This window comes from Microplitis mediator, chromosome 11, assembly GCF_029852145.1.
Source record: "Microplitis mediator isolate UGA2020A chromosome 11, iyMicMedi2.1, whole genome shotgun sequence".
Taxonomy (NCBI): domain Eukaryota; kingdom Metazoa; phylum Arthropoda; class Insecta; order Hymenoptera; family Braconidae; genus Microplitis; species Microplitis mediator.
Window position 1 is genome coordinate 14,987,224 of NC_079979.1, and position 14,330 is coordinate 15,001,553.

General features: G+C 30.2%; 1 protein-coding gene across 3 annotated transcripts in view; it reads right to left on the minus strand.

Annotated features, from left to right (window-relative positions):
* LOC130677794 (uncharacterized) overlaps positions 1-14,330 on the minus strand; it is a 211,547-nt gene that overhangs the window by 15,400 nt on the left and 181,817 nt on the right. For all 3 annotated transcript variants that reach the window (XM_057484660.1, XM_057484659.1, XM_057484661.1), the window contains 2 exons: positions 10,936-11,071; positions 10,563-10,696 (listed from right to left, as the gene is read on the minus strand). In XM_057484660.1, coding sequence (XP_057340643.1) covers positions 10,563-10,696; positions 10,936-11,071 — 270 coding nt within the window. The remainder of the gene's footprint in view (positions 1-10,562; positions 10,697-10,935; positions 11,072-14,330) is intronic.

A 14,330-nucleotide genomic window follows, 5' to 3' on the forward strand; every position in this document is an offset into this window, starting at 1 on the left:
AAATGGCTGGGAAAAAAAAACGGGAAAGCTGTGAAGCGCACACACATTTGTAAGTATATAGACAAGAGACAAAAAAAAAAAGAAACAAGCAGAGCGTGAGGTCGTTTCTACGCTATCGGTTACTGTTTCCGTTTAAATTTACTCAACACTCGGGTGATATTCTCCTCGTCCTTTCGTGTATTCTTCCACTCGCTTTTGATTCCCGCTGTCAACACCTTTGTCTGCGTACGAAGATAACTCGCCAGGGAACGGGAATTATTCTACCCCTTTCTTTCTTTAGTTACGTATTTCTTTCTTTTTTTTTTTTCCTAGGCAGAATCTTTTTGCTAAAATGTCGCGGTGCAGATGGCTGCATTACGACATTTCACGAGTCGGACAAGTCGAACGCGAGCGAGCTTTTACTCGGTTCTTTTATTACTATTCTTTCATTTTTGTTTTCCTCGAGATAAATGAAGGCAAGAGTGTGCAGGAAGTGACAAAAGAATTCACCCCTTTGTTCGTCAACTCTGACTCCTGTAGAAAAATTCACTCCCAAGTGTGAATAGTATCTTTGTTGTTTCTTGTTTTTTTTATTCCCGTTTTTTATTTTTTGTTTTTCGTTTCCATTTAAAAGGTTTCCATGACTACGGTAAAAAAATAATCCCGCGAAAAGGATAAAATAAAATTTGTCAACTAAAGTGGAAAGGAATCGCCGAATTCGTGGAAATAATATTGAAAGTTTATTTTATTGGACTGCACGTCGGATTGCTTGGAGTTTGGCACGACATCAACCTTATATCCGGTTTACTTTTTTTTTCCTTCATTTTACGTTTTATTATATTTTTTAAAATTCCTCTTCGCAGAATACAAGATAATATATATTTATAAACGCAGTAATATCTTATCAATCTACTTAACGAATTTATCCGAGCGAATATCATTTTTTTTTCTTATGCTTCTTCCCATTTTAAAATGAATAAAGAAAACATAGAAGAAGAATGAGTCGGAACAGAAAGATACAAGAGATAAAATGATTTTAAATGGGATTTATCGCGCCGATAAAAGTCTTATTGATCATATCGAGGGATGTAATCTGCCACGAACTGAATGCTTCACTATTTTTTATATTTTTTTTTGCTGTTATGTCTACTTAGTACATGGCATATGTAGATGCGGATAGCGAAGGTACTTGTAGAGGAGGCGAACAATAGAATCTGTGGAGCCTCTTATCTGTGATATATAAACATGAATAAGAGATAGAATGAGTGAGTGAGTGAGAAAAAATATGAAGAAAGAGGTTTGCCATCCAAAGAGTGAGTCGTAAAATCTGTTTTCCTCTGCGGATCCTCTCTGAATCTCGGTTTTTTTTTCTTCCTTATGCTCGACTAAAGTAACATATATATATACATATTTATATCAATGTATAAGACTTTTATCTTCAATGCAAATATTTTTTTATATTTTATGTTATTTTAAATTTAAAAAAGAAACCCTTGGACAGATCAATGTGATTTATGAACAAGAGTAAGATTATTGAGATGAAAACCATAAAATATAAATTTATTTTTACTGAAGAAAAGACTTTTTTTTGGAGTAAAGTGATTTTTGTGGAGGGATTAAATTAAATGTATGTTTGATTTGAAATTAAGTTTATTTTCTTGGATTAAGATTTTTTTTTCTTATTATTATTATTGAGATAAGCGGCGTAAAATAATGTCAACAGTAAGCGAAAGCTTTTAAATGGAGAAGAGAGGATTGGATGAATAATAAATGAACTGAGTGAGGATGGATTAAACTGTGGAAAGCAACGTTCTATAATAATGCGGAGTAATCGACAGGCGTTTCAGTGTTTGGTTGCTTTAGGTAATGCCAGAGATTACCTGTTCATCTGTATTTAACAAGCAAAATAATCTATGGATGTACAGATGTATATAGATTTCATTGTTCTCAAAATATGAGATGATGCTCAGATTCATTGTTTTAACTGGTGGCTTCGTGAATTTTGAAGTAAATATGCTGAAAAAATTTGGGGAGTGAACGCGGATTAAAACCGGAGTTAATGCGGACCGAATGATTGTTTATTTATTTAATCCCCTCGAAGTAAAATTCACTCCGAAGAGATGTTTATTTAAATATTAAAACTCCGAATCAGAGTGAATGCGGTTTTAAATAAAACCAGACCATTCCGAAATCACTCCGCTGAAAAAACGAACCCTATGTTCACTTCGTATGCACAATAAAAAAGAATCCGTCAAATCAACACATATCGTGTGTAAAACGAACGTTTTACACTTATTTATGTGTTATTTTAACATGTTGTGAGTGTTAAAAAAAGTTACGCACGTATATGTTGAAAGTAAAAATTTTCCAAAAATTCTTTTGCAATGGTCGACAATTTTTTTAAGATATTTTGGGTGTTGATTTGACAGTATCATGTAAAAAGTGTTACTTTCGATAAAATAACATTTTTGTGTGTTAAAAAATCAATCGATTACGATAGTTAAAACAAGGTAAATACTGTGTGTTAAATTGACACACAAAAGTGTTAAAAATTCAACACAGAATTTTTAACATACGCTTTTTTTTTACACTTTGACGATTAGTTTTCTTACTGTGTGCGGAGTGATTTTTTTTTAAAACTTCGAAACTTAATTAATTTATTTTTGGGGAAATATTTTTTAAGTTGAGAAGAGTAGGGTAAAATGGAGACGGTAAAAAAAAATGAGTTTTTTTTTATAAAATTTTTTTTTTGGTTGAAACGAGGCATCTTTAAAAAACAAAAAGATAAATTTGAAAAAATATTTGTCGGAATATTTTGAAGTATTAACTTAAGCAAAGATAGTAATTGTAATTGAACTACACGGAAAAACAAAATAGTAGTGACTACTCTCTGGGATAGTAAAGTACTTTCTGTACAAAAAAAATTACTACTGTCCTGGAGTAGATATAGAACTATGTTCTATCCAGAAAGTAGTGGATACAGTCTAGATAGCATACAGTACTGGCTGAAAATTTTTTTTTACAAAAAGTACTCAGTACTATCCCAGAGAGTTGCCATTTTTTTTTCCGTGTAAGAGGTAATTTTGTAAAAATAAATTTTTTTTTAATTTTTTGAAAAATCAGTAGTTTTAAAACTTACATTTTTTCAAACATTTATTTTACAAAATAAAAATTAGAATTTTATATTAAGGGATAAAACGTTTTTTTTTTTTATTTTTAAGATTTCAAGTGGATTAATTAAACAGAGCATAAACTTTTTAAACCTACTTTACTTAGAAGCAGAAAATCTTAAAATCGATGGAAACTTCTCCGAATTAATTTTTAATCTTCTGTTGATATATTTTTAATAACTTATCTCCATATTCGGTTAGTAATTATTGATCAAACTTTTTTTACACTTTATTTCAAAATTTTTAATTTTTACATTTTATTTATTTTAGAAGACAGATTTTGCGACAAATGCAAACGGAAGTTTGTACAAAAGAAAAAAAAGTAAAATTTTATGAACATAAAATTTAACAATCGCACTGTCATTTTTAAAAACGGACTCTATGTATAACAAAATAAAAAATCTGTCTATCGGTTGACCCTGCGGGCCAGCCCTAAAACTTCCCGCTGTTTTCGAGCTCCTTGAGCTCAAGGAGCTCGAAAACATTGTTGTGGATACATTTTTGAGCTCTTCGAGCTCAAAAATACTTTTGTATGTCATTGTTTTTGGAAAAAACCGTTTTTGAGCTTTTCTTTCTCCCACAATATCTCGCGAACGAATTAACCGATTGAAATGGATAAGGTGGCAATCGACGCGTTTTATGAAGTTCTAGGCTGAAAAGATTTTGAAGTCGATAGTTCAACTCGTTTCTGAGAAATCAATGAAAAACTGAAAACAAATTTTTTTTTTTTCGTAATTCGCCAATATTTTCGAGTCTACTTGATCAAATGATCTGAAATTTTCAGGAAAGTTGATGGCCAACAAGCTCTTTCGATTGCTGCCTTAGCCATCCAAATCGGTTCATTAGTTAAAAAGTTACAAAGAGTTCACATACATACATACATACATACACTCACTCACATATACGCACACACAAACACACATACATACAGACACTCGGACATCAATCTGGAAATAGTCAGAATAGCTTCCTAGGACTTTAAAACGTCGACATCTGATGAAAACTCGATTTTCGAAAATCGGGATGAAAACAATAACTTCCCAAATTTTTCGAAAATCATCGATTTTCTTAGCGGGAAGTTAAAAAAAATTAATTAATTAATAGAAAATGAAATTTGAAAATCTTGTAGGAGCCTGTCGTAAATTTTTTCAAAGAAAAAAAAATCTACATAAATAAATGGAAACAGGGAAATAAATTGAGATTAATCCTTAATGAAAAATGGATTACATGGGTTAGCTTTTATAATAAAACTAAATCTACATGAGAAAAAAAATAATTTTATGAAGGAACACAATTAAAAATTTATTTTTATTAATTTATGTAACCTTCAAACAGTTTTATAAGTCAAATAAAAATAAAATTATATTTTATTTTCCATAAAATGGAAAATACCAGATCTTAAACTATTTAATTAAATGTCAAATTGTCACGATTGTAAAAAGTTTAATTTAATTTAATTCGGGTCAAGGAATTTATATCATTTGTAATTTAAATACTTCTTTTTTAGCCATAAACTGTATTATTGAAAATATATAAATTGATATTTACTACATGAATATTAAATGTTAATGAATTATCACTTTATCATAATTCACGATAGGTTACTGTATTTCATCAAGATATTTAATTTTAATAATTAACGCCATAAATAACTAGATCGCATTAATTCACTGTGGAGTAACCGCAAATTAATTATAGGGGAGGGTGGGGCAGAGCGGCCCCCATGGGGCAGAGCGGCCCCCCTGAAATTTTGACCAAAAAAAAAATTTTTTTTTTTTCGACTAATTACTATAAATCCGATATGTTTGCGCATTTTTACCCCTACGCATGACATTTGGGGCAAAATGGACAAGCCCAAAATTTTGAAAAAGTGATTTTTTCATATTTTTATCGTCAAATTAAAAAAAAATGATTATAATTCCACATTTCTAGCCCTACGCATAACACCTGGGGCAAAATGGACCAGCCGAAACTTCCGAAAAAATTATTTTTTCATATTTTTCGGCCGTTTCTCTATGTAAGAGGCAAATTTGGTCACTAAAAATTTATAAAAATTAAATTTTTTTTTTTAGTTGATAAATTTTTGAAATAAAGTAAAATTATAGAATTGATTTTTTTTTTTATTAAATAACAATTAGTAATTAAGGTAATCGAGAGTGAACGATTTTTTACGCTTTAAAAAATTTTTTTCGAGTAATATAAAACCAAAAATAGTTGTCAAGAGAAAGAAATACATTCTTAATGATGAAAACAATTTAAAAAAAAAAAAAACGAAAAAAAAAATTTTTTTTGTCACTTTTTGGAGGGGGCCGCTCTGCCCCACAAAAAAAAAAAAATTTTTTTCAGAATTTTGGCAAAATGTCCATAAATTTGTTCGAAATAGGACAAAAGTAAAGTGATCTTATGGTTGAAAGCCACAAAAAATAATAATTGGCTTAGGGGGGCCGCTCTGCCCCACCCTCCCCTATATGAAAAACATGGATGTGTTTTGTACCGTTAATTTCAAATTATTTTATCGTCATTTGGACAATTTATATTTAATAATGACAATATATATTTTAAATTAAATTTTCGAAAAATTATTATGTTCTTTTAATTGATAAATGTCGTTTTGTAGAGTAAGATCCTTTGATAAATATTATATTATTGATTGAGAGATTGTAGAATCAAAATAACAACTCAACTCTCTTAAAATGAATTAGCATAAATAGTCCCAAGTATATCACTGATTGAATCAGTTAATGTTAAAACTCCAAATCGGAGTGAATGCGAATTGAAATAAAATTCAAATCACCCTGATGGAATAACAAACTCCTTATTTACTCCGTATGCGGAGTGATTTTTTTGAGAAACTCCGAAACTTCGGGTGGGGGAGTGAATTCGGATATAAATAAAATCCGTAATCACTCCCGATATTTTACAGTGTAATTAATTTATTGCAACAAGTAAATCAATCAGTTAAATTCTATAAATTTTTAATCACAAAAAAAAAATTCAATTAAAAAAACTCATTTGCTGCTTTGCTTTTCCGACAAATGTCTTCCTACAACTCAATATCATATATGTAATTAACCATCGCACAAATAATATAGAGCACACAAATATACTCAGTTGAAACCGCATCGCAAATGACAAACAAATTTGCTGCGAATTTCCACTTAACATAAATTAAAACTCCGGACTAATTTATCACTATAAAATATATAAAGCGTATAAAATCCCAGTATTTATATAATGTGATTAAAGTAGGTACAAAAAGCTCTCGCTGAATGTTAATTATGTTGAATAAAATTAATAAACATCGCACGAGATCTTGTATCCAACTACCCAGAGGGAAAAACAGTGAAATAAAAAGTACGAGGTATAAAAATGATACGAATACAAATTAATGTTATAAAAATATAACTTTTTGAGAATAAAAATAATATAAACCGGATTTAAATTTGTATCAAGTGTATTACAGTTAGTAAATCTGTAGATTTACTCACTGTAATACCACGATTATCATTTTTTACTCGATTTATTCTCATATATTCATTGCAATGTCTATATTTATACATGTATGGAAATATATGTTCGAATATACCTCTATTTATTTACTAGCTAGTGATTATAAACCGTGTAGGCAGTTTAATATTAAATCGCCATTGCAATTCTCGATAAATAGAATTAACTGATAGTTCGATCATTTCAAACAAAGCCCGTGACTATATGGGAGAATTTCCACTTTATATATATATATGTATGTACATATGTCTATATAGGAAGGGCGGGTAAAACGGACCACTCGAAAATTTTGGTAAATTGTTTGCTTTTTCCCAAAATTGTTTGTTTTTTTTTGCATAATTTTGAGTGTCCCAAAAGTTTTTTTCAAATTTTTTTTTTAATTTTTCTGTGGACTAAATGGATTGTTGGTCATAAAAAAGTACATATGGTGTCCATCTGTCTTTTCAAATTTTACATAAGTTGTTTATCTTGGATAATTTTGCTTTTTTTCGGTGTCTTTGTTTTCTAAGTATTACAAATCTCTTATTTCATTTAGACGAGACATAAACAATTGTATTATAGGAACTTGTTTTGGATAAAAAAAAAATTTTTACTTTTTTTTCGGGTGGACCGTTTTGTCCGCCGGTGGAAAAAAAAAATTTATAGTAAGGTAAAAAACCTAGTCTGGGTTCGATTCCCAGTTGGGGCTATCTATATTTTTCTCAATTTATCTATAAATTGTCTTATTGAGAAAGTTAATTGTAAGTTTAGGTTTCACTATATTTAAAAATAGTGCCCGATCAGGAAACTAGCACTCGATCACTTCACGCATTCGTAAAGATATATTTAGTAAAATTTAGTAAATATAGATATACAAATACATGAGTGATGGGGTACTAGATCTCTAATTGGTTACTGGGTCTCCTACCTATCAAACTATCCAAAAATTGGCTAAAACATTTTTTTATATCCACAGAAAAAAAAGATTTTTCGGCGCAAAAATTTTCATTCGCCTCAAGGAAATTTTGTACTTGCCCTAAGAAATTTTTTGCATCATGAATTGAAAACGAAAATTTTATTGTGTTAAGAAATCCTCTTTTCTGTGCACTTAACTCTACGCCAATCAAAAAGTATTGCTACTAGAATACTTCCACAGATCAGCTAGTAATTAATAAATAGTCAATGCAAAAATTAAACTTTCATTATTTAAATTAAAAATAAATTTGCTTATACAATAAATTGACAAGCTGATTAATGACAAAATCGATTGGTCGTTTGTGTTTTCCAGGTCACTCTTAAATATTTAACTATTTACAATTAACCTTATCTTTTTTTACACTATTTTAAACTTTACTTTTCTCTTTACCTCGTCTTAAACCGCAAGTAAATATTACTCAAGCGACTAGTACTCTAGTAGTTCGTTCCACCACCGTACCGGTAACTCCTACTACTTTTAACTAAAAGAGTCTTCCTTTATGCTATACATTATACAGTTCACAAAGTATTTCTACTACTTACTACTGCTGTTAAACTTTAGAAGCTTCTTAATTTATTTCAATATTTTTTTTACCCTCTTGTTGTCTACTCGTAACTTCACTCATGTTTTCGTAATCAATTATGTATATGTATATACATAACCCAAATTCAAACCAAACAAAGTAAAAATTAACTGATTAATATTTATGAGACCAAAAGGTAAATATTAAAGTATTAAATATAAATAATTGCGGTAGATTTAGATCGTTATTTTACAAACCAGTGACTCTACTGATAACTACACATTTTCAATGATACTATATGATTGCGGTATTACTGGTTATATTTGCATCCAGTATGACTATATTATTTGTTGAATTTACCACCGAATGTTATTACAATACCCTAGGAAAATTTATTTATTGAAATCAATGAACACGGAATATTCGGGATTCGATATAATTGACTATTGTAATTAGATTTAATTATCATTTCGATAATTATCACATTATACCGAAACTCAAAACATGTTTTTTTATATATATATTTTTTTTAATTAACTTATACTTTTTTATTTATTGGAAAAAGTTTTTTTGTGTTGATTATAAGTAACTTATGAAAAGTTACTGGTGATTAAAATGCACTTCATTAATTTGTAAATAAATAATCGTTAGATTCAAAGAGCGTAAAATTTGAAAAAAAAAATTAATCTTCTCGTTAGTAAGCTTTGTTATCATTTTACTTATTTGTAACGAATTTATCGAGGATTACAATTGAAAATCATAAGACGATTATAGGCAGGGATGTTTTTTATAAAAAATTATCGTGACAATCAGGATCCGCCTGAATTTTACATAACTACTGAAAAATAAAATATTTAATTTATCGTAAAAGAGCGAAAATTATGTTTTTTTTTTTTTTTTGTTAACTTTCAGTGTAAATTTATCGCGGTAAAATTAGTTTATCATGCATTCAAAAATAATGATCCAATTAAAAGTTTACTGTAAAACTCTTGTACTTTATTGTGAAAAAAAAGTGTTGAGGTAAAATTTTTGTTATATTCATATTTTACATTTAAAACTTGGCTAATTTTCAGTTGATAAAAATATCGAATATTGATGCGTCAAAAAACATCCGATACTATTTAATTTTTACTTGCATCGAAAAAGAAAAAAAAAATTACATTCTATCGAAAAATTCACTACTATCCGTCACAGAAATTTTTTTTGAAAATTCTCAAAACGATCAAAAACTCCTCATAAAACGGTACAGGAATCCATTGATAATAAAAAACAAAAAAATTCATGTAAACTTTCTAAATAATTAAATTTTATTGTCATTAATATAACCCTGGGTATTGAATTAGATTAATGGTCAATATAATAAAAACTATTGGTCTCTTTTTTTTTTTACAACCGATACTTTATTCTTGAAATACTTTGTCGTAAATAATGTCGATGTAAATGTCTTGTTACTTATATATGTAGCACTATAAGAATACTGAAAGAATGAATTCTCATGGGATGCACGACATACGATCAGACGTAACATAAAATGTATTGAGGTAGGTGAAGATAAAACGAATAAGACAATATAGAAGAAAAAGAAATAAAATGACACTAGTCGATCCATTCTTATGGCCTAGACTCTGAAAACCGTGGGCGTAAGTAACTCCCAGCACGTACATTTAGCAACATATATCTACATAAATATATACCAGACCAAGTGCTTTCTTAGCAACTGTCTGACTAGTGTAGCGCATCTAGCCAAATTATTATATATATAAAATAAAAATAAGACCTTTTACTAGGGGTGTGCGGATCATACTCGTATCGAATTTCACTATTTGATTCGAAATTCGAATTTTTGAATCATCCGGATGGCCATAAGTTTTCGAACTATTTGTCAATTCTCGAGTTATTCGTCAATTTTCTAATTCATCGGCAATTTTGAATCATCCATAACTTTTCGAATTATTTGTTAATTTTCAAACTATTCGTCAATTTCTGAATTATTCGTCAATTTTCAAAGTAATCGCCAATTTTTGAATCATTCATTACTTTTCGAATTGTTCGTCAATTTTCGAATTATTTGCATAGCCCTACTTTTTACATATCATCTGTCTTAGTGAAAATTCCATTCGTCTCTATTCTGCTCACCAATTATTTAATCTTGGTTAAAAAAAATAATTAACGACAGTAATAAAAAAAAATATATATAGACATACAACGTAACATAAACGTAAAACAGGACGGAAATTTACGAGTGGATAAATTGAAGGAGGATCTCGACTGTAAAAAATTTATAGCCATGCTGGTTTTGATCCACATCTCGGACAGAGAGACCAGAGATCTAATGCCAAAGAAGCGTCTTGAGTGTAAAGTTTAAGTAAAAGTATAAAAGGGAGTTTAAATTATATAAAAAAGTCACGTAGTAGTAGTGAGTACTTACTGCTGCTCCGTTGAGGGTCCACGTGACATTTGGCGCAGGATGTGATGCTCCTGATGTACAGTTTGCCTTTAGTATCTCGTTCGGTTCGACCCGATGCTTATCTACAAGTATCACTGGATCCGTATCTGGGGCTTCTGTTAATTATATTATTGAAATACCTTTATAATTATTGTAATAGATGATACTAGTAATAATTTATGTGATGGGAGCTGGTTGCAGGTACGTCAGGATCTGTTACCGTTGGCATTGAGCCAGACTCGCGATCTTACAAATTGAGTTGGGTTATAAATGTATAAAAGAACATTGTCTTCTAGATAATGGTAAGAGCTGAGTTCCCTAGAAGGACATTTTAAAATATTTATATGATACTTACCAACCACTTGCATTTGCTGTTCCTTCATGGCTGTGTGATACGTTGGTAAGTCTTCAGATACTTCACATTTGTAAAGTCCCGTCAGCTCCCTCGAGACGTTGATGAGCGTGACGCCATTCTCATCTGAGGTCGAGATCTAACAGTAAAAAATTTAAAACTCTTTTATATCTTATTCTTACGTTTACTTTTCTTATCAACTCTATTTCCTTATTCTTGCAATTTTCGTAGCATACTACTACTACTACATCGTTCGATGTATTTTTTATCATCACTTTAACCTTATTTACAACATTTTCTCCGACTTTAACATCTAAATCGTCTTTTCGCCAGAGACATTTGTATGCAATGCATCGAACTATCCAACGTGATTCGCTTTGGCTGAATCTATCACAACGATTTTTATGTTTCGTGTATACTCGGTCGGTTGGTTTGAGGTCTTTTATATTTTTATCGATAAAATTTAAGTATAGGTTTATAGTAAAACATACACTGTTGAATTTTTTTTTAAATTTTTAAAACTATTGTAAGTGAAATTTAATAAAAATTGAGAGTTTTGTATAGATATCAATTTTTCACGCAGTTAAGAAAGTTTAGGAGTAACCTCTCATAATGATATTTTAAAATATGAACTGTTGAAAATTTTTGTCTCAATTTGGAGCAAACTACCCGTATAGAATTTTTTCAAGGCTTGCACAAATCTGCTCTCAAGTTCAATAGTTGCTAGTGTGACTGTTCGCCTATGGGTCTTGCTACAGATATTTGGGTCAGATTTGAATTGCCTGTCTTATAGCTAGCCTTACATAAGAATTTCGGTGAAGTTATTATTCAATTCTAGGAAAAAATTAGCTCCAGAAGTCTGTCGAATTTACTTTGCGCACGGCTTGCTCAAGATCTGCTCAAGTTAAAACTGGTGGGGGAAGAAATGGTATGGAAGTATCGCGCGTCTTGAACAGATCTTGAGCAACCCATGCGCAAGAATCTGCTGCAAGTTTCTTGGGCAATAAATGTTTCAGAAACTTTTAGCCGCACCATGTTAAAATATCTTCAATATTCTGGCCTACAATTCCATGAGCAAGTCACGCACAATTTTTAAGTCAGATCCTAACTACAAAATCTTGCGCAAGGCGCATACGTAGGAGGAGACACTAGTAACTATGGGACTTGCACAAGGGCACTAGCTTACCCTTCAGCACCCTCGTGAAACGGTTGAATATCATTACTTTTGCGATGAGAAAAACTCTCACGCCTTATGTGCATACACACGCATGCTTATAGCCCCTTTAATTTGAAAAGTCCGAAAAAAGATGAATTTCTTTTTAAAAAAAATACCAACTTCTTTAAGAATAATAATTGGTTCCCATTCATTTACGTTAAATTAAATTTTTTTAAATAACACAAAACAATATTTAAACTTGAAAATAATTAACTAATCAGTACTTTCACATGCCTTAAAATTAATAAAATGTAGTCTTATATTAACTTTTTAATAGTATTGCAGTGTTAGTATATTTTTATAATTAACAAAATTCTAATTTTGGATAACAATACAAGTAGTAGAGATAAAATACAAAGAGTAGGGTTATAGTCTTATACTTAGACTTATAGTCTTTGATTCATATTATCGTCTTAACATTCAAATAATTAAAGACTATTATTTTCATAAAATTTTCAAATTATCAACTACCAGCACATGCACTTCAACAATCAATATTATTCAGTATAAATGACTACTCAATCAACTTGTTTTTATCTTTATTTATGTAAGTTTAAGTACTAAAAACGACTAGATTGAGGTTAACTTTATAACAGCTGTTTATATACACTCGACATATACATCAACAAACATAAGTTCACTCCCTACGGAAACCTCCGAACTGCACCGATCAGACTCGATATCTTAAATTCTGACCCTTTACTTTACTATAACGATGAACAAATATCTCACGGAGTTAATAAAATTTGTTTTATTTTTCTATGGTTTGAAACGATTGAAATAATAGTATTGAAATTTGAAGTAATATTAATTTTTTGACAGATCGAAAAAAAATCACGTAGTCATTCCATTTGAAATTTAAAAGAAAATTTGAGTTATTAATGAGCATGAGAGAAAATCTCATAGCTACACGGTAAGAAATATTTTGCGGATATCACTATGCCAGTATGGGCGTGAACGCCATACTGTATGGTATCGAAGATTTTTATAGGTTATAAAATTGTATGCATAGATGATTCAACCATTGCGGGAATAGTAACATTGGCAATAGTTGTCGCGGACGCTGCAATGTCAGTATGGCCGTCAGGCCACATTGCTTCTGGCCGATAAACCTAGTCTAACGACATCTATATAGTTTTGGTGGTAATACGATAGTATACATTGATTGACACGCCAGAAATTATGGCGGGAAAAACTAGTAGCATTGTGCCCTCGGCATTGTAGTATGGGTCTCAGTATGCTATGCATACGTGTGAGCAATACAATAGATCCAGTACTATACAGTATAGTAAATAACGCCATACTTCTGGGACTAGTTACAGTACTGTCTTGGAATATTTCACATACTATTTTAGTATCTGTCTTGAGACCATACCAGCATGGAGTTGAACGCCGTGCATTTCTTACCGTGTAGAGTGCTGAAGGGTTGAGTATGTGTTGTTAGGGTTTTTTTAATTGATAAAATACGGTATCAATTGTTTTTTTAAAAACTTATTTAATTTTTGACAGTTGTGAATTTAATAAAGTCAAGGCATGGAAAAAAAGGATTTTTGATTAAAATTTTTTTTTTTCAATTAACAATCAGCTTTAAAATCAATCGACTGATTGACAATAAATAACCAATTTGAAATGACATAAAATACAGTTATAATTTTTATGTAAGAATAAAATATATAAATAAGTAGTTCGCTTCGAATTAAAATTAAAATTTTTAATAGTGTAGTGGCTAAGTAGTCGCGTAAATCCTGAAAGTAAAACGTGTTGTTTTATGTTTAATGTATATTTTATAAAATAATTCATGTGATTATTTGGTAGTGTAACAACCCATAGGCCGACACGACGGCGAAATGACCCGACATGTTGGACACTTTGTACATTTAAACAGGACCTAAATTTACAATGCTGGTTATCTATGTACTTTTAGAGTATGCAGTATGTTAAAGTTCAAGCTGTGGAACGACAACTCAACTATATCTATATATATGTGTATATATGTATGTGTGTACATGTATATTTAACAATGACAGGAGAGAAATTGTCGAAGAGATTTTTATTTAAATTTTGATTGACCAAAACAAGAGATAAATCCGTGGGATTTATACAAGAGAATTTAATTAAAACATTCGTTACTCGTGTCAGATAAAACAAATTATTTTTTAACAAGTTTATTTTATTACTTGTT